Raw genomic sequence first — 21385 nt, forward strand, 5'->3', positions numbered from 1 at the left:
AATAATAGAAAGTCTGTATACCAAATCAGGTCATTACTGACACATGGACAATCCCTTCCAGGTGAACAGATTTTGACAGGAGTAACAGTATGGAACAAACAATTCTGCTGTTGGTGCACAAGAAGGAGGAATAGGAGCCAGCTCATTTCCTGTTCATTGCATTAGATCTGAAGGTCTAACTGAAGCAAGAGCAGGAAACACTTATTCCTGACACTACAATGAGTAGCTAAGACTCTAAATATGCACAGAAGGCAGATCTGTTGAGTAAAAAAGTTCCATTTTATAGTGTTACTATTCAACATAACACTATACTTTAAATCCATGAGCCTATGAATAAATTTAGAATTTAAATTTTGGGTGGAGATTCTCTTATAGACAAGAAAATATAAAAATGTACAGAGATTATAGAAAATATTGAGTTGCTCAGACTGAATTGCAATAAAAAAGACAAATACACAATCTATGACCCCCAAAAAGTGAGTTACATGAATGTGGTCTGAAAAAGTCTTTAAAATATTCTCTAGAGGCACAATTGTTCCCTACCCTGAGCACCTGCAATAGGACACAGAAGAGAGTAAGACAGCCATAGTCTGTCCTTGTGCAGTCTTATCTGGATCTTGGGCCCTGATTCATTGATCTAGACACTCCCCCTCTCCCTCCAGCAAACAGGCTGCAGTGGAGAGGAAGATCTAGTTAGTAGGCGTAGCTTTGGCTTATAGTGAAGTATTGTCATTTGGTGCAGGTATGGCCCAGGAGTAAGTTAGCACCCTACTGAAAGAAGAAACATAGAGGTCTTTTTATTTTTAAAGATATAAGTACTGTTCCCTGTGCTGTTCAATATGCAAATTAGCTGCAGCAAATCTTTAAGGATGTTCAAAAATAGTAATAAATAAAGATGGACATTTTTGTCAGTAGGCAATATTCCATACTCCCATCTCTTCTGTCAATCTAAGCAGCTGCTCATCTGCCTCAAATTGGATCTTATAAAAAGGGACACAAATAAAGAGGAAAATATATGTGTGATCCTTTGAGGTCCACAAAACTACACAGGGTAGAATATTAAAACATACCATGCCCTGTCTGTGCTCCTTCCCACCCTCTATCTACTCCTCGTGCACGTTCACTGGGGATGTATCAGGCATGCAGATCCTGCTTAAACCACCTACCTTGGGGATAAGGGGAGATTGAGAGGACCACTGGAGAGCTAGCTTACCCCCACACCTGCTTTATCCCTATGAGGTTTCATAGGCTGGGCCATAATTTGTTCCATGAGGAAGTTCACTTGCCATAGAATTACAGAAGGGATCAACTGTTTGTCTCTTCTTCATGGTGTGAACATTTATACAAGTAGTCTCACTGCAACTAATGAGACTGCTCACACAAAAGAAGTTCATAACTGGACTCAACCCAGTGGGATTACTCATGGAGTAAGATACTGCCATAAGCGTAAGTAAGGGTGACAGAACAGATCCTGAGTTCTCAGGTATGTGATGTTCATCAATGAATAAATCTATTTTAGTTTGTGGCTCACAATAACTTTGCATTAAGCATCTGCACATTTCAGAAATGAGTACTCCACAAGCACACATCTTTGCTAGATTAACATCGTGTGAGTATACTTATGAGTGAGAAATAATTCAGTGAGTATAGGAGGATTCATTATCCTCTTGAAGTGCAACAATGTTAAACCACTGCCCATACTCTAGCATGAGATGAACCCAGGCTGCTTGTGCATTTACACTGCTGCATGTCCCAGAGATGTTAAGGTTAGAAAAAGCATGTGGTTTTATCATCACGTATGTCTAACAGGCACCACAAAACAAGCGTTTTGAGCCTTGTTGTTGCCTATGAAATTTTCATCAAAACAATAGTACCATGCTTAATAGAGCCACATCCTCACTTGCATTCTCTACCATCTGTAACTCTGAAGCATTTTGTAAAAGATCTAGTTAATGAGATGATGTCTTGATTCTGAGCATTACCCAAGTGCTCCATTACCTTTGTATGCAGCAATGGGGGATAAGTGGGGACAGGATAAGCCTCATTGGAGCAGCAAATTTTGGCAAACAGATCACTGCAGTCTTAGCTGCAAATCATCAGGGGGCAGAAAATTATAGAACTTTATCAAACTGGGCAAACAAGAGCTCAGATCATCCATGGGTCACGTCTTGTATCTTTGTTGCTAGAATCTGCTATAGGCAGCCAAGACTGAAGGGCCACGTGCAACCAAACAAGGACCCAATTTATAAACAATATCTGCACCGTGTACTAAGTTTTCCACCCAATTTATACTAAAAACTGTTGATTGCATCAAAGTTAAATAAGCTGTAATTTGCTGTCATGAACCTTCTTTTCTGTGTGCAACAACCAATCCTACTGTAACAAAAGAGGAAGCTTCCATTTGAATAAACAAGCTCTTTTGAACCATAGCTTATATAGGAAAATAAGGGCCAGAGAACAACATACATGTAGTTATTTTCTCATTTGTTTTAAACAATGTTCTCTGTTTGTTTCTCATTAACACAGTCCATCTAGAGGATAAAATGGTGGCTTTTTGCCCATACCCAATAATGTTTGCATGTAATTGCATACCAGAGGAAACCCCAGCAAGCATGCAATGCTGTACTTTCTGTTGTTGAATTGTCAGCCTGCCAAAACCCACATAATAAGGTAATAGGCTTTTTAATTAATGAGCCACTGAATTGACAGACAAAATGTTGGTGCTGTCAATCAACACATTGGCCACCAGGGGTATGTCTACACAGCAGTGTTATTTCGGAATAACTGATGTTATTCTGAAATAACAGTCTGTGTCTACACTACAAGCAGTTATTTCAACATAATGTCAAAATAATGTTGAGCTGGAGGACTTCTTATTCTGACTCCTATAACCCTCATTTTATGAGGAGGAAGGGAAGTCAGAGGAAGAGTGCTCTCTCTCAGACTTCCTGCTGTGTAGACAGCGCCAAAAGCCAAAATAAGCTATTTTGACTTAAGCTACACAATTTATGTAGTTCAAGTTGTGTAATGTATTTCAGCTTTAGCCCTGCTGTGTAGATGTGCCCTAGGACACAAATGTATGGTATGCATTCTCAAGCAAGAAGCATTTGGACAGCCTCCTAAGCAAACAGCCTACTATAAAAATGAAGATAGCCTCTGCTGAGCCATTTTTAAATCAGCTAATCCAGTAAACTATTTTTATCTCTTATGCTAATACTTTCATTACAGTGGGACCCATCCAAGCGCAAGAGCATAGATTTTCCTTTGTTGTTTACAGCACTAATCTATCAGGTCATTTATTATTATAATATGTGGAATTGGACACTATCACTATGATTTATTTCCTATGGGGCAACAGAAATATCATGTCTGATCACATTATACCAGTATTGCTGAGGTACCTAACCAGCAGGAATAAACATATGAAAATTATGTGACCTGCACCCTCTTTTGGAGCGTGCACTACCCACTCCATAATGCTTCCTAGTTTCATCAGCCACTGTCTGCTACTAAGTTTCCTATGTGTCAACCCTCTGCCATTTCTCACTTAGTCCTGGGAAGAAGGAAGGAATTTATTAGCTGGCTTTCACTGAGGAAACCATCCTATTAAAAATGGTATTTAAATTGTGGTTAGATTGCAATTTTAATATGACATAAGAGACAGATCTTCAGTTTGCATAAAGGTATAAATGAGAGTAAGGTCCTGCCTCCTCTCTCCCCCCGCCCAACATGCCAGTGCAGCTTTCCCACATCAGACATAGGGAAGAGTGCTCCCACTACCAAACAAGTGGCTACAAAATGCACAGAGAGGAGTAGGGAGTGGGTGGAACCTTAGCTCTGCATTCCTAATATTTAGGCAAACCTAATTTAAGCTGGCACACAGGTAAGGGGTGGCATGGGGTTATGATTTGCAGCTGGTCAGGAGTGAGAGTTGAGAATTCTTCCTTGTGAATAAGGGGTAAACAAAGTGACATCTCTGTGTCACTATTCCTTCTCTGAGTTCTAGCTGACCGACTGGCTAAGTATCAGTTTGGCAGAACAGGACCTGGGGGATTACAGTGGATGAGAAGCTGGATATGAGTCAACAGTGTGCCCTTGTAGCCAAGAAGGCTAATGGGATTGGGGGTGCAATTGTAGGAACATGGCCAGCAGATCTATGGAAGGGATTATTCCCTTTCTTTGGCACTGGTGAGGCCACATCTGGAGTACTGCATCCAGTTCTGGGCCCCACGTTACAGAAAGGATGTGGATGCATCAGAGGAAGTCCAGTGGAGGGCAACAAAATGATTAGAGGGCTGGAGCATATGATTTATGAGGAGAGACTGAGAGATTTGATCTTATTTAGTCTACAGAAGAGAAGAGTGAGGGGGGATTTGATAACAGCCTTGAACTACTTGAATTGGGGTTCCAAAGAAGATGGAGAGAGGCTGTTCTCAGTGGTGACAGAATGAGGAACAATGGTCTCAAGCTGCGGTGAGGGATATGCTGGATATTAGGAAAAACTATTTCACTAGAAGAATGGTGAGGCACTGGACTGGGTTACCTAGAGAGATGGTGGAATCTCCATCCCTAGAGGTTTTTAAGTCCTGGCTTGATAAAGCCCTGTCTGGGCTTTGTCCTGCTTTTAGCAGAGATTTGGACTCAATAGCCTCTTGAGGTCTCTTCCAACCCTAGGATTCTATGATTTAAGACAATCTGAGAGATTTTAATACGCCAAAGTCCAGACACCAGTGCAGCGGAGCTAAGGCTGGCTCACTACCAGCCTTGGCTCCATGCAACTTCCAGAAGCAACTGGCATGCCCAGCTCCTTCCATTAGTTGGGCCTCAGTTCCTGACCAATGGAAATTGCAGACTCTGTGTTTGGGGTACACTGCCCCTCCCCAAATGCTGAGTCTGCAGCTTCCAGTAGCTGGGAACTGAAACCAATGGGAGCTGTGGGCACTCCCTGCCTGCACCCAGGCATACAGCTGCCTGGACAGCCCTGACCCTAGGAGCTGGACATGCCAGTCGCTTCTGGGAGCTGCCTGAGGAAAGTGTCACCTGGACGGAACCTGCGTCTCTCACCCCCCTCTTGCACTCCAATCCCCTGTCCCAGCTCTGAGTCCCCTCCTGCTTCCAAAGTACCTCCCAGAGCCCACAGCCCACATCCCATCCTGTAACCCAACCACCTCCCTAGGTGCAGCCTGGAACCCCATGCCAACTACAAACCCGTCAGCCCTACCTCTCCCCCCACTCCAGGGCCCATGCCCCCTCATACATCCAAATCCTCTGCCTCAGCCTTGTAAAAGTGAGTGAATGTGGGAGAGAGTGAAGGACGGAGGGAGGGTGGAATGAGTGAGGCATGGAGCATTGGGGGAGGGACAAGGAAGTTGTGTTAAGGTTTGTTCATTTAGAAAGTTGGCAACTATTCCCACAAAGCAACAGATGCAGACTCTATAGTGCTCAGGATTCAAGGCTATCAAATCCAAGCATAATTTGTGTCTGACTAAAGGAATGTGTACATTCTCTCAGTTTGGGCTGCATATCCAAAGCTCCACATGCAAGTTTATGTGCCAAAGCCCTAGTTTCTATATATAAACAGGCCTGTGCATACATAGCATTGTCATCCTGAAAACTCAGAAATCATGAGTCAGGCCTCAACAATTCATGTGAGCAGCTTAAAAATGTTGAACTTCAATAAAGGTTGGGTTCTTCTTTTATTTGCCTTCTTGCTTTTGAGCCTTAGACCACACCCAGTTTGTTACATTTTTATGTGGTTCTCTAGAACTGTGCAAGCTAGAAACTTACTTTTTAAAAAATGAAACCTAAAGTTGTCATATAACCTCTTGACTCCAGGAGCTGGAGTTTTAAGGAACACATCACTCATGAGAATTGTGATAAAATCATGAGAGCTGGCAAAATTGAGTACCTAGGCAAATGCAAGTTTAGTAACAACAAATGCATTCAAATGGAGATACCTTGAAAATATAAGACCAAGAATGACGTGAGAAAGACTATGGTGCCTTGCATCTTAGAAGGCCTCCTGCAATGCAATTTAGCTGAGCAATGTGTTCCCAGACTCATATAAACTGCTCACAGATAAGTCTGTCCATCTTCAAGGTATAAATGCAACCATAAACATTTCAGGCAGAGAGGGTGCCCTCAGTTTGGAAGTGTTACTGCAGTCCTGAGGGAGTAGTAGCAGCTGCAAAAAACCTCTGATGATGTTTCGTGGCCTAAATGGAGGTTCTGACCTTCACTGAACCCCATATTGACCCCCTGTGCAAAGGCCCTTTTCTAGTAATTGGCACAGGGATTAGGATTTGACCTCTGAGTGTATGTATTCTTTGCGATCAACCCTACTTCTTTTATACAGAATAATGTTTACAAAAGGCAGAGAAGGATTTTGAATAAGGAATGTTGTGCTGATTGATTTCACCGCTGGTTGCCACAATGCAACATGTCTGAGTAGGTATTTCCATTATAAACTCATTGTTAAGGAGTTTATAACTTGCCTGCTTCAATTCTCTTTAGGCTCAAACTTGTTAGACATGTTTCACCCTGGAAGAAAACGTTTTGTTTTACAAACTGAAAGATAGAGACTAAAATCAGTTTATATCTATTTTTTAGATATAGGAAGATTTGAAAAGTTATCTGAGGCTTCAGAAAGTTTTTGAACTGAAAATAATAAAAGCTGAAATTTGCCAGGTTCTTGGCAAAAAGGCGTAAAGTGGTACCTTTTGAAAGTGACTAAACAAATTAAAGCTATAAAAAAAGTATGTGGCTATGTACAACTACAGTAAGTTAATTTGAATTTTTAAAATTGGTTCTGGGTAAGATGTAAGTAACATTTTAGAACTAAATTATCATTTCAATATATCTGAAAGACAGCAGTGTTTTCAAGCAAAATCTGGGAGCCAAATCCTGAAGTTTTTATACAGCCTGTGTATATAAGTTATATTCACCTGTTATTCACTCCATTCTAAACACAAATGGGTAAATCCAAAGCAGCACTAATATCCTTTCCTGCCACAGATAGGAGCTCTGTGCCAGACTGAATGATCGTGAAGATGGTTAACCAGTGTGGTAGCTGGTGGAAAAGATACTCAGCTGCTCTGAAGCTGAATCCTACAGAATCCAGTAGTGGTCATTGAGCAAGTAAGTTTGCTAACCTTCAACTAAGACCTAGCCAGTTGTGGCCTGTCTGCCTTGCGTAGTCCCCAAATTGTAATATAAAGGTGAAGAGAAAAAGCACTTAACAATAGAGGGTGAGAACTCAAGTCTTAAAGGTAGTTGCATATTAAAACACCACTTAATAAGGTCATACCTTTTTTAGTGTAACAATCAATGAAAACAAAATCCAGCGTGTTCTACCATTGCTGAATCAGAACTTGTTCCTGAAACTTTGCAGACTTAATTTCAAACTCTGTATATATAACTCAGTTGCCAGTTCAATTTTAGCAACAGCTATATTACAGGCTCCAGGAGTTATAATAGTGAATGTGAAATATCAAATCAAAATATTTTCTTCAATCACATAAAGTATTTACCTGTATAGGACCAGTCAATCTCTTCAATCATTTTTCTCTGCTGTCTGTAGTATCCATAAACCAAATCTACAATAAATAAATAAAACAGAAAAACATCAGTAACAAAAAAATAAAAAGTGAATCCACAAACAAGATGGGACATTAGCAGATGAGGTATCAGCTCATTCCTGATCTATATTTAGTATAGATCAAAATGACTGTTAAATGTATAAGAGTGTGATTGATGTTTAAACCTCTTGAAAGCTAGTGGAGTGTTACTTGCATTGATTTTACTTATCTGTATCCCATTACATTGTTGTAGTAAACATTTATGTTGTATATACCCCTCTAACTAAATAACCCATCAGGTGAGAGAAAAAGCCTTGTGAAATGTAAGAACTTTAACAGAAAAGTTCTATCGTCAAAACAATGGTCAGTGTGTGTGATGATCAGAGGTCAAAGACTCAAAATGCATGTCTCACTTTCTGTTATCAATGGAAAAACCCATGTGGGTAGTGACATTCTACACAGTTTTTTTATGAGAAGGAGCTATATGTATGGATTCAAAGAAAAATCCTGGATCTCTGGATTGTTTGCACTCTTAGGGTGTGTCTAGACTACAGAGTTTTGTCGACAAAAGTGGACTTTTGTCGACAAAACTATACCTGCGTCCACAATACCACTGAGTTCTGTCGACATAACGTCAACAGAACTCAGCAGTTTTGTCAACGCTGGTAAACCTCATTTCACGAGGCATAACGCCTTCTGAAAGCGTTATTGCATGTAAACTGTCCTTGCGTCTACACTGCCATGTCGACAAAGCAGCTTGCTTTGTCGACAGAACTGAATGTAGTTCAGCAAAAGCTTGCTCTTTGTCGACAGAAGATTTGTCGACAGTATCTGTCGACAAAACTTCTGTCGACAAAACCCTGTAGTCTAGATGTACCCTTACAGGGAAGTGTATCAGATGCAAAGCAAAAGTCCTCAGACCGCTTCTGGGTATCCTAGAAAAGCCTTTTGGAAAAGTGGCAATTTATTACATCACTGCCACCATTCGGAGTTACAAATGTCTATATCTGACATGCATTAATCTCTTAACTCTCATTTCCTTGTCTTATCTAATAAACATTTAGTTAATTTACTATAAAATTGGCTCCCAGCATTGTTTTTGGTGAAAGATCTAGAGTCCCAACTGATCTGGGTAAGTGACTGGTCTCTTGGGACAGGAAGCAACCTAAATATGATGTAATTGTTTGTGATAAAAAACCACTTATACAACAGTCCACTTTCTCAGGGAGTCAAAATAAGTAGGAGAGTCTTAATAAGTTGTCAAGAGCAAACGGGACAACTACTGTACTCACTTTTGTGAAAGAGTGGGGTACAGAGGAACATGCCAGGGGCGGGGGTGGAGAGGAGGGAGCATTATTGGCGGGGGGGAGGTCTAGGACAGACAGGGCTCAAGTGAGCAGTGACACCAGACCCAGCTTGTTGGGGGGTAGGGGGTATGTAGGGTTCAGTGGCACACTTATGGCAGCCCAACGTGGAAGGGAAGCTCAGGACAGCCCAGTGCAGGTGAGGAAGGCTTGGGATAGCTCCGTGGAATATCCCATTTTCTATTTGGAAAATATGGCCACTCAGACTGTAACCTACAACAGAAACAACTAACTATAAACCAAGGGCATGTACTGATTGTCGTCTTTGAGAGAATGCTATAAGATAATTCTGCTCATACTGTGCCATAAATGTAAAATTTTACAAGAACAAAAGTTACCCGAGCAAGGTTCATATATCATTTTCACAAAGATCCCTGGGAGAAAGCCATCATATACTGTTGATTATAGGATATTAAAATTATAGTTGCTTCCTGACAAGAATATATATTTACATATTTACAAATCATAATATTTTCCAATTGTTTCCCTGGAGTAGATGCATGTGGCAAATTTTGACAGGATGCCTATATCATCCACATCACTCCAACACTTTTAAGATATTTCTCCTGAAATCCTGCAGCCCTTATACATGTCTATCACTCCGTGTAGTCAACAGGAGTTTGGTGTGCACAAAGATAGCAGAATCAGTCCCTTATGACGCAAAGCAGTGAGTGAGCTATGTAGTATAACTGAAAGTGACAGCCAAGCCATGCATTATGTACTTAACACTATTTCTGTACCACGTTTTTCAGTCAACATGTATTTGCTATAGTTTTCTTTTAATCAGTATGTAAAAGAAAGCTGTTTAAGCCCTAATTCCCAGGTGTTAGTTGCTGTCTCTAATTTCCTTCTTTATCTATTGTTCTCCTAATTGTTACTTCAAACAATCTGTTGGACATTCATATGCTAACGAAGTAGAGTTTGGGCGTGAGAGAATACCACCACTTTTTAAATTCCATATGGAGGTCTGATGGACAAGGAGTGATAGCTTCAATGAACAAGAAAAAAAGAGAAGGATTCACTTTTTTTTAATGCATTATACACTTTTCTACTCAGTAAATCTTGTGGGAAGCCTGTATAAATGCCAAAGGACTTCCTAAGTTCATACACCTTCTTTACTCTGCTATTCACCTATTGTATTCTTTACAAAATGCTCACAGAAAACTGATTTACAAATACTATTCCTTCCCACATTTGCAGTTATGTTAATTTTTCCTATTGCTTTCTTTCCATTTCAATAAACTGAAAATTGCAAAAAAAGAAAAATATATACAACTGCTTTGAGGAAGGATAAGATGGCAGAAATAATGCATGGTATGGAAGGGGGAGAAGAGAAAGAGTTAGAGGAAAGAGAGAGAGAATGAACAAATGTAGCAATTTTTCCTCTGTGGTACCGATGTAATAATACTATGGGACACAGTAATGCTTTGTGTGCCACTTGATAATGTATGGACAAAATGGAAGCAGTATATCTTTGTGTAATTTGTGTGTTAAAATGAGCAAATCTACACCCACTTTATTTCTGGCTATCTGGGAGTAGGCATTTAGGTAAATGTAATGTTTTATTGTGCCTAAATTAAAGATTTGTTTTAGCAGAACGGAAGAAATTTGTTAAGAGGAAACAAAAAACAAAGTCATAGCTGCCATTTTGTAACTAAATTTCTGGACCTAGTGCTTGATTTTTAAAAATGTCATTAACGTGGCTAAGTATTTCATCCAACACCTAAAAATAGTTTGAACTGGAGGTTTTACGGTATAAAGCAAAAATACTTCATGTCTTCATGTGCACATAGAACTGTCTGAAGCTGGATAACATGTTTCCACAGCTTGATTTATACATACAGCAAGTTGGCTGAATCACAGGATCCCGTTTTAGCTAGTTGTATGACTACCTTTCTACGAAAGTCTGATAGGAGTGAAAAACAATCAAAATGTCTGTTTCCTTATTCCTAGCCTTCTCCAAGGACATTTTATTTTGAGGCTGTGAAACTAATTTTATTTCTGCATACATTGATTTCAGCAGTGCACATTGCATTTCCATTGGCATTTAAGGAACATTTCTGGCAAGAGGCTACACTGATCAAAAGGGGGTAACTACCAGGTTGACTCATTTGTTGGTGACCTTGTTGCATGTTCATTCCTTAGCCATGAGGAGAAAATGGAGGAAGATGGTTTTCTGGTTAAAAGAGCAGGAATGAGAATGACAAAATCTAGTAGTTAATTTTCACAAATTATAAACATAAATAGTCAGAATCTCCCCTCACATCAGTTTTAAATCTCACCCCCTTTTACTACATCAATTAAACCACCTGCTTAGCTCTATTTACCTTAATGGAGTTGCTCCTAATTTACTTCTGGGTAAGTAAGAGATTCAGTCTCACAATTTTTATTAATTAAAATGCAAAAGTAAATAATTAATAGTTCTGTCAATAAAAACAAAAACACTTCTATGCATGTGACCAGGCCCCTCGATAGGGCAAGGCAAAGGAGGCTGTAGCCCTGAGGCCCGGTGATTCAAAGGGCTACTGCAGCAAGGTGATAGATGGCGCCCTGGGCCCTTTAAGTAGCTTCCAGAGCACCACTCTGCACATTCTGCACAGCTCTGAGGGCCACTTCTACCCAAGGCCCCCACCCACAACCTTGCGTGGGGGCTCACGGAAGCTGTCAGTCACCTGTATGTGGCCCTCACATTTGTTCTGGCCCCTCTATATTACTGACATTGGGTAAAGGGGCAAGAATGACAAAAAAAGGTTTTTTAAAACCTCAGATCCAGCCAGGTGAGAGCCTCCTGGTACAGAAACTTAAGTAGAAAGACTCAGGCCTGAGCTTCTGGGGACCCTCTTCCCAATCCCTAATGTGAGAGATGTTGCTCAGGGCAGGAGGGGCATGTTAGGGTAGGGCCACAGCACACAGTACTTCAGAGACTTTGAGCAGGGCTGCTGCTTTTTATACATGCTCTTAGGACTTAGTTATACTGGGAACCACTCCAACCACCAACAATCTTCAGGGTGCACAAAGGTAAGTTAAAACCACCTTAGAAACCTTTTCTCATGAGCTTCAGCTTCAGGCCTGTGTCTCTAAAAGGCCTAGAATAGAATCTCCTCTTTCATCAAATAGCTTGTACTATCAAGCAATTTATTTATGGAATATGGACATGAATAGAGAACATCTTATTTCTGCATTGATAAAAATCTGAAAATAAACAATGTAAGGCTGATGTTCTGTACATACAGGTTAGAAGTTAATTATGTATTATTCAATTTGTAAATGTGTCTTAGTCCTGCGTAATCTCATGTCTCCCAGTATTTTCCTCTAATCCCACAATCTAATTTAAAAAGCACTAAAGAAGGGCTCTACGTAGGGCTGGTCCATCTTTGATGGAGGTATGGAGATTGCTGCTTCTCCCATTAAAGTCAATGGGAATTCTATCATTGAGTTTAACAGAAAAGGGCCTGTGATGAATAAGGCATGAAAAATTATAGGAATGCTCAGAGTTCCATTAGGAATGTAAAGGAACCACTGTTAGAATAATAGAATCATGGTACAGTAGAACTGGAAGGGACCTTGAGAGGTCATCGATTCTAGTCCCTTGCCTTCATGGCAGGACCAAGCACTATTGGGAGGAGGGAGTAAGCACTGTGCATATCTTTCTTTAATTGAAAAAGAAGGCAAACTTATAAGTTTTATGTAAAACTTTTAGACAAAGTAACACATTTATTTGGGGGTTTAGTCCCTTTTAGGGGTTGGGCTCTTAGGTGCTGTCAGCCACCCTATAGTTGAGCCCTCCCAGTGCTGAGTTTGTTCATCCTCTGTATTGCTCTTCAGGATAGTAACTGCAATTCTGTGCCTAGGCTAACAAGAGGATGGTATGGAACCCAAGGGCAGGAAGTCAGGTGTCAGTGGCTTGATCAGCACACTGGGTAACAACCCAAAGGGAACTTGTGATCCAACCTATCATATGCTTCACTAGTGTTCTATAGGTAAACTGAAAACAGCATCTGCATCCATTATAAATCAATCATTAGGAAGTCTTTCTACAAAAATGTTGAATAGGAGTAAAACATAAAGGAGTTTATTGCATTTTAATCTATTTTTGTTGTTTTCCTACTATGAAAACGTTTAGGTTTTTCTATCCCCCCCGAAACAAGGCATTTCAGCACTGTAGTTTTATTAACACATGTACTATAAATATTATAAACACAACATCATGTAAATACTACAACTAAGGCATTAGCAGGGACATTTATCTGGACTTTGGAATGTTTGTTTTAAAATATTAGTTCTTAGTAAGACTATGCTTTATTGTCTACAACACATACATCAAGACATACTTACTTCTGGTTCTAGTTGTCTTATGACTCTCTCATATGTGGTCCCAAAGAATACCACAGCAATAAAAACTACTTTAGTTAGGACTGCGAAATCAAGCTGTTAAAAATCTCCTATTCTTACGCACCCTCTCTAAAGTTGAAATCATTTGTTTTCCCTATTTGAGGGTATGTCTACACTACCCTGCTAGTTCGAACTAGCGGGGGTAATGTAGTCATCCACAGTTGCAAATGAAGGCCGGGATTTGAATTTCCCGGGCTTCATTTGCATGAAGCCAGCTGGCGCCATTTTTAAATGCCGGCTAGTTCGGACTCCGTGCCGCGCGGCTACACGCGGCACAGACTAGCTAGTTCGGATTAGGCTTCTAATCTGAACTAGCTGTACGTGGAACGAGGTGTACAGCTAGTTCAGATTAGAAGTCTAATCTGAACTAGCTAGGCCGTGCCGCGTGTAGCCGCACGGCACGGAGTCCGAACTAGCCGGCATTTAAAAATGGCGCCGGACAGCTTCATGCAAATGAAGCCCGGGAAATTCAAATCCTGGGCTTCATTTGCAACTGCGGATGACTACATTACCCCCGCTAGTTTGAACTAGCGGGGTAGTGTAGACATACCCTGACAGAGTACAAATGACCTTCTACATGCTTAGCAAAGTGTGACTATTCACCTGGGGTATGTCTAGACTACATGGCTCCGTCGACAGAGCCATGTAAACTAGTTTACCAGGCATAGGCAAAGAAGCGGGGATTTAAATAATCCCCGCTTCATTAAAATAAACATGGCCGCCACGCTGTGCCGATGATCAGCCGATTCGGCACAGTGCAGCAGTCTTGACACGGATCTGTCGGCTGGGGAAGCCTTTGCCGACCGATCCCTTATGCCTTGCGAAAGGAGGTTTACAGGATCGGTCGGTAAAGGCTTCTCTAGCCGACAGAGACACATCTAGACTGCCGTACTGTGCCAGATCAGCTGATGGTCGGCACTGCGCGGCGGCCATGTTTATTTTAATGAAGCGGGGATTATTTAAATCCCCACTTCTTTGCCTATGCCGGGTAAACTAGTTTACATGGCTCCGTCGACGGAGCCATGTAGTCTAGACATACCCATAGCGCAGTGTTTCTCAAACTGTGGGTCCCAACCCCTCGGGGGGTTGCAAGCAACTTAGAGGGGAGTCGCGGTATCTCAAGTTTGAGAACTACTGACATAGTGGCTAATTATCCTTAACTTACACCCATGCAATATTCAAGTAAACAGGGTTGCATAGTGGTAAGTGAGCAGAATCTGGCCTTTGGATATTTACCAAAAAAGCTGGTTTTAAGAATCTAACTGTCTTTTGAACTTTTTGGAAATATCATAGTCCTCATTGTGAGGATTTTTTTATCATTTGGAAGATGGAGGTTACCTTGTGTGGCTTGAATACTGGTCTGGATTTATGTCTAGAGATTGCATTAGCAACATTTTAAAAAATTAAAATAACTTTTAAACACTGAGACAAAAGTATTCAAACTAGTATTGTTATGATTAGCAGTCCTTAGAGAGCCCTTTTCTATTCCAACTGAATCTGAGATAGGCAAAATTCTCACTGATTTCAAGGAAAGCAAGATCAAGTTCAGGGTCTAGACATGGCTTACATTTTCTCTCTTCCATTTAAGTGCTCCTCAGCAGAGTTTTCATTGACATACTGATCTTCCATCACAAAGCAAACTGTAATAAAACCTGCCTATCTGCTTTCTTCTGTGCACCCAGCCATGTACAGACATAGAATCATAGAATCATAGGACTGGAAGGGACCTCGAGAGGTCATCGAGTCCAGCCCCTCACCCTCAAGGCAGGACCAAGCTCCGTCTACATCATCCCTGACAGATGTCTATCTAACCTGTTCTTAAATATCTCCAGAGAGGGAGATTCCACCACCTCCCTTGGCAATTTATTCCAATATTTGACCACCCTGACAGTTAGGAATTTTTTCCTAATGTCCAATCTAAACCTCCCTTGCTGCACTTTAAGCCCATTACTCCTTGTCCTGTCCTCAGAAACCAAGAGGAACAAATTTTCTCCTTCCTCCTTGTGACACCCTTTAAGATATTTGAAAACCGCTATCATGTCCCCCCTTAATCTTCTTTTTTCCAAACTAAACAAGCCCAGTTCATGAAGCCTGGCTTCATAGGTCATGTTTTCTAGACCTTTAATCATTCTTGTCGCTCTTCTCTGTACCCTTTCCAATTTCTCCACATCTTTCTTGAAATGTGGCGCCCAGAACTGGACACAGTACTCCAGCTGAGGCCTAACTAGTGCAGAGTAGAGTGGCAGAATGACTTCACGAGTTTTGCTTACAACACACCTGTTGATATAACCTAGAATCATATTTGCTTTTTTTGCAGCAGTATCACACTGTTGACTCATATTCAACTTGTGGTCCACTATGACCCCTAGATCCCTTTCCGCCATGCTCCTTCCTAGACAGTCGCTTCCCATCTTGTATGTATGGAACTGATTGTTCCTTCCTAAGTGGAGCACTTTGCATTTCTCTTTATTAAACTTCATCCTGTTTACCTCTGACCATTTCTCTAACTTGCTAAGGTCATTTTGAATTATGTCCCTATCCTCCAAAGAAATTGCAACCCCACCCAGTTTGGTATCATCTGCAAACTTAATAAGCGTACTCTCTATCCCAATATCTACATCATTGATGAAGATATTGAACAGTACGGGTCCCAAAACTGACCCTTGTGAAACTCCAGTTGTTATCCCTTTCCAGCAGGATTTAGCACCATTAACTCTCTGACTACGGTTATCCAGCCAATTATGCACCCACCTTATCGTGGCCCTATCTAAGTTATATTTGCCTAGTTTATCAATAAGAATATCATGCAAGACCATATCAAATGCCTTACTAAAGTCTAGGTATATGACATCCACCGTTTCTCCCTTATCCTCAAGGCTCGTTATCCTATCAAAGAAAGCTATCAGATTAGTTTGGCATGACTTGTTCTTCACAAACCCATGCTGACTATTCCCTATCACTTTATTACCTGCAAGTAATTAAAGTGTTATTATACATGCTAAAGTGTTGTATAGGCTTAAAACTATTCATTGCAAGGGCCATTCATACTCTGCAGCTCTACATTAAAAATTATATCCTCAGAGTAGTAGAAACAGACATGGGTATAGGAGAAGCCTGGAAACATACAGTTAATGAATTCATATGAACTGCTATGCACAAGAAGATGCAAACCCATTACATTATTATTGCATTTTCTTACTGTCATTTATCATTTTTCTTGGCTACTTTCCAAGCCATCCTTGGCAGCATGATTTTTTCCTCCAAAATTTGCTATTGAATTTGATGATTTTTTTAGGCTGCTGCCTGTGAGAGACTGAATATATGCCACAGTGCTTACAGCAGTATGCCACATAAGTTGGTTACTATTAACAAGTCACTAATGACCAAAAGTAGCCACATGGTTGTATTTGGATTACTGTACCATAGTATTTTACTGTGCTAAGTGCTTTTTCTTAAATACATCTGTTTAGTAAGTTTAGTAAGTGTTGAGTACTTCTGTCACTCAGTATATAGTCTGTCAGTATGACATATGGCTATGGCTACACTACACACTTTGCCGGAAGAGGCAATGCAAATGAAGCACGGATTAGCATTTTCTCATGGTTCATTTGCATAATCTCTTCCAGTCCGTTTTTGCACAAGAGGTTTTTGCGCAAAAACAAGCAGTGTGGACATTTCCTTTTTGCACAAATGTATATTACTTTACTGTCTGATTAACCTTGGGCAAGAGATGTCAAAAAAGATGAAACACTTAATATTAACAAGACTGTTCTTGTGCATCCTATTAAAGGTCTTCTCAAATCGAAAAGCAGGCTGCCTTGAAAGTTTCATCAACGCATTCTAATGCTTACCCCATGATCCCACTGCTTATTCTTAGTATTTATATCATGTTTCCAGTCCATGTCATAACTTAGGTTTGGATACACTTAATGCAGGAACCATTATGTAGATAATTTCCCAGCCTGAATGCATATACACATTTCCTGACATTTCATGTACATTTCCTTTACTAATTTATTAAAAAAGACCAAGCAATTAACATGATTGGGGAAAACATTTATCATAATTAATATATTGCTAAAATCTTCATACAATTTACTAGTGGCCTGCACTATTTTTAATCAGTCAATATACTTAGTAAAACAGGATATGGAAAGTAGATTTTATAACTTATATTCCTACTTTCAGTAAGGGCTGGAATGTGTCTTTGCAAACAAAGGTGCATTAGAGTATAAAGGAGATAGTCTCAAGTTTTCAGCAGTAATTCTAGTTAAATCAAAGCTTCTAGGGAGAGCATGCCAGAATGGTCGCTGCACTGGAGAAGGTAAAGTGTGTGCTTCCCTTTTTATCCAGCCAGCTCACTGGCCAACATAGGGGTACATGAAGTTATAGCCTTTTCTATACCCATTTCAGGCAGTTAGTACCCGCATGGGCTCTTACGCCCAAACTGTGTTTTTGGCAAAAGATGTAGGCCAGCAATCATCTAATCCTCAGTCCAATAAGGGTTTGATGTTTTTACATCAGTAATAAATGAATGTCCTGCACAATTCTGTACAGCAAAGCATCATTACATTTCTAATCTTCTGGAAACTTACCGGTGTGTTGTACATTGGCTGTACTTAAACAGTATTCATTAACCTTATTACCACAACCAGGATCTCAGTACTTCCCTCTAATATATGTTAGTAAAGTATGAGTACAGAGAATACTGCAAATACTGAGGTAATGGGAATTCTTACATATATATTCATGATATTTCTTTTGCTGGACTCACTTTCTATTCTGCAGTTCAGTGTATTGCTATTTATATTACTATTACCATCTGGTGTGTTTTTAGGTCCAAATATTGGCTCTCCAAGATATGCATATATGAGAGGAAAAAGGATCTATGAGAGGAACCTAATCCTGGTTTTCTGAAATACCACAAAACTGGAACTTTGCAGACCCTCTGTGGATTCACAAGGGCATTTTCCCAGGGGGGCTTGGGAATCATGTGTTTAAACTCTATGTATATCTGTGCAACTTGCTGATGCATATGTGATGGTTATGGACTCATCCTTGGAAAAAATCTGCATGGGAAACTGTTCAGGGTTTGTGTGAAGCCACATGGTTAGCTAACATATGGTGCGAAATACTTGAAAAAAAGTAAGGCTGATTTACACACATTTCAGATAAACCTAAAGAGAGAGAGAATTCAGCTAATTTCAGAATACAGTACATTTAATATTTTCTCTATCCAAGTCTCTACTGAATTCAGTTAAACTTTAATCTAGTTCTAAATTTGTCCCAAAATGCTGAATGAAATAACATCCTTTCAGGAAGATGGACTACAGGACATTCAAACTTAGATAATTTTCCTCAATGAAGATGCAACATTTAATCAACCACTGAAAATATGAAACTTCACCTTTCTGCAATCATTATCTCTATATACAGTAATCCAACCTTGTGTAAAACAATAAAAAGGCCTTTTACCAATTCTTGTGTGTTATTGACACACTAGGTCTCAATTTGTCTGATGAGTCACAGAATGCGTGTTATGACCGTTTGCTTGCTGTCTTGAATTTTGTAATGCTGAACTGGAAAACTTCACCTCAGCTCATCTCTCATAGGTTTCAAATTAGTTCAACGTAAATGAAGAGTCACATATTGTGGCATTCAGCTGTCAGTACTCCCTAACCACGAGTAAATAGATCTTGGCTCTGATTTTCTAGTATAAAGAAATTAAATATTTGGAACAAAAATGTGATAAAGCCTAAGAGCAAGGCATAGTCTCACCAACACAATAACAGAAATTTCATAGCCATTATTTTTTATGGTCATTTGCAATGACTCAATCATCCAGACAAGAAAAAAAAAACCAAACATTTAGTGTATTTCCAATTACTTTCAACCCAGTATGGTTGAGATGGTGGAGGGAAGCAGGGAAAGATCTGAGCATAATATACTATGAATAATTTTCAGAAGCAGTTATGTGACCTAAGGACCCAAATGCCATTGTTAAAAGTCACTTTAGGAATAGTTGTGTAAAAGAGTTTGCCCCAAAACTTTTTCTTCACAGGGAAATATGCAGATTTGCATTTACCAAAATATTTTGCAAATTTATGCTGAATTGGCTAAAGGCTGTCTCAGTAAAACATAATGAGCTCTTTTGATTATTTGATCTGAAGTGACTTACTTTCAAAATATCCTTTGAGTTTTGTTTACATAATAATAATGTAAAAAAGCCCAATCAAAATGAAACATTTCATTTTTGGCTAAAGAAAATGTGTAGTTCTTCCCAAACCCAAGTTTTTCAACATTTCAATTTGTTAAAAATCTCAAAAAAATCAATTTTATATCAACCCAAAACTTTTTGCTTCTAATTTTTCAGTATTTTGCCAATGAAGCAAAAAAAAAAAAATCTATTATTTACACAGCTTTACTTAAAATCCCATGTCTCTTATAAATTCGGTGGGATGATTATCCTACATGGTTAAATTACTTTTGAAAACAGAATTTAGAAACCTAAATTGTTTAGATCCTTTTGAAAATATTATCTCATGGGCCTAATCCAAAGCTCAAACAACTCAGTGTATGGACTCTAGTTGATTTCTATGGCCTTAGGATCATTTGTTACGAAAAGAGAAACTGAACTTTTTGTGTCAGACTTTAGAGGAAAGTTATTCAAATGAATAGACACTAGCTTCTACACCTCTGCCTTCTTTAAATAATCCAGTAATGCTTTTCTTCATAATCTTTTTATTTAAGAAAAAGCATGTGATACAATGCATCTCTAGGACATATGAACACCTCTGGGATCTTCAGATATGATTTGACAAGAAAGAATCTGGTCAATGGAATTTGCTTTTTCTCTCATTAGGGGGACACGTAAACTTGCAATTGAACTTTTTAGAAAAGATACTTTAGCATTTCTTTATATTACCTTAGACATATGGGATTTCAGTCTGCTTCTAGACTCACTATTTGTACTTAAGAACAGATCAGAATCTAGAGCAGGGGTAAGCAACCTATGGCACGAGTGCCCTAAATGGCATGCAAGCTAATTTTTGGTCGCATGTGGGGCAGGAGCTCAGCCCCTTCCTCCCCCACGCCCCAAGCAGCAGGGAACCCATGCTGTGACTTGAGCCTCAGCGGCACAGCTGCAGACTGGAGCGCCAGCTCTTGGGTGAGAGTGGAGCACATACATGTCCGTGTGGCTACCCCTTCCAGCCAGGGTGTTCAGCTCCTGGAATCTAAGGGGTTAGCACCACCTCCACCCCCGCTCTATAGGCTCTGCCTCCTGCTTCTGGAGGGGGCAGGGCTCCGCAGATCAGGGCTGGGTAGCTAGTAACATGTGGGGTGCTGGGGCCCAGGCTGTGCCACTCTACTCCTTGGGAGGTGTGAAGGCAAGGAGCCCCTTCTCTAGCGCCCCACTGTGCCTGGAGCGGCAGCCTGCTGATGAGGGGCAAGCCCTGGGCAAAGGGCTGGGCTGAGCAGGGAAGTGACTGTCACTCCCGCCCCTCCCCTGACCCCTACTCGCCTCAGCGCTGCTCCCAAGGGCTGCGAGTCCCAGTGCTGCTGCCCTGCCAGTGAGTGCACTGAGGGGAACAGAGATGTGGCGGTTTGAAGAGGAGTGAAGGACAATGCGGGGGCAGGATGGGAGAGGCAGAGGCAGCACTGTGGGGGGATGGGACAATGCAGGGGATCAGGCTGGGGAGGGAATCATGAGGCTGAGGGGAGCAAGGCTGAAACAGAGGGAAGATGTCGAGGGAGGGGGGAAATAAAAGTTTCCTTTGCAGAAGCTTCACTTTCCTTTACTCTTCACTCTTTTGCCTCCCTTCCTCCCCATCACAGCACGATCTTCTTTGCACTTTATCCTTGTGCGTAAATGACAGTTTCAGCCCATTTGCACAACAGTCAACCAGCCACAAGGGTTTTAATGTGCAGCTATTAGGCTGCATTCTCACCCTCTCACCTTTTCTGCATTACTCCCCCAACCGCTCCTGCCCCCAAACTCCCACTTGTACCCCCAGCCCACACCCTCTCCTGCCTCCAAACTCCCTTCTAGAC

General features: G+C 40.5%; 1 protein-coding gene across 6 annotated transcripts in view; it reads right to left on the reverse strand.

The window, feature by feature from the left end:
- PTPRZ1 (protein tyrosine phosphatase receptor type Z1) overlaps positions 1–21385 on the reverse strand; it is a 188144-nt gene that overhangs the window by 121358 nt on the left and 45401 nt on the right. For all 6 annotated transcript variants that reach the window (XM_089779119.1, XM_014573372.4, XM_089779120.1 and 3 more), the window contains exon 2: positions 7530–7595. In XM_089779119.1, coding sequence (XP_089635245.1) covers positions 7530–7595 — 66 coding nt within the window. The remainder of the gene's footprint in view (positions 1–7529; positions 7596–21385) is intronic.

This window comes from Pelodiscus sinensis, chromosome 1, assembly GCF_052426305.1.
Source record: "Pelodiscus sinensis isolate ZL-2025 chromosome 1, ASM5242630v1, whole genome shotgun sequence".
Lineage (NCBI taxonomy): Eukaryota > Metazoa > Chordata > Testudines > Trionychidae > Pelodiscus > Pelodiscus sinensis.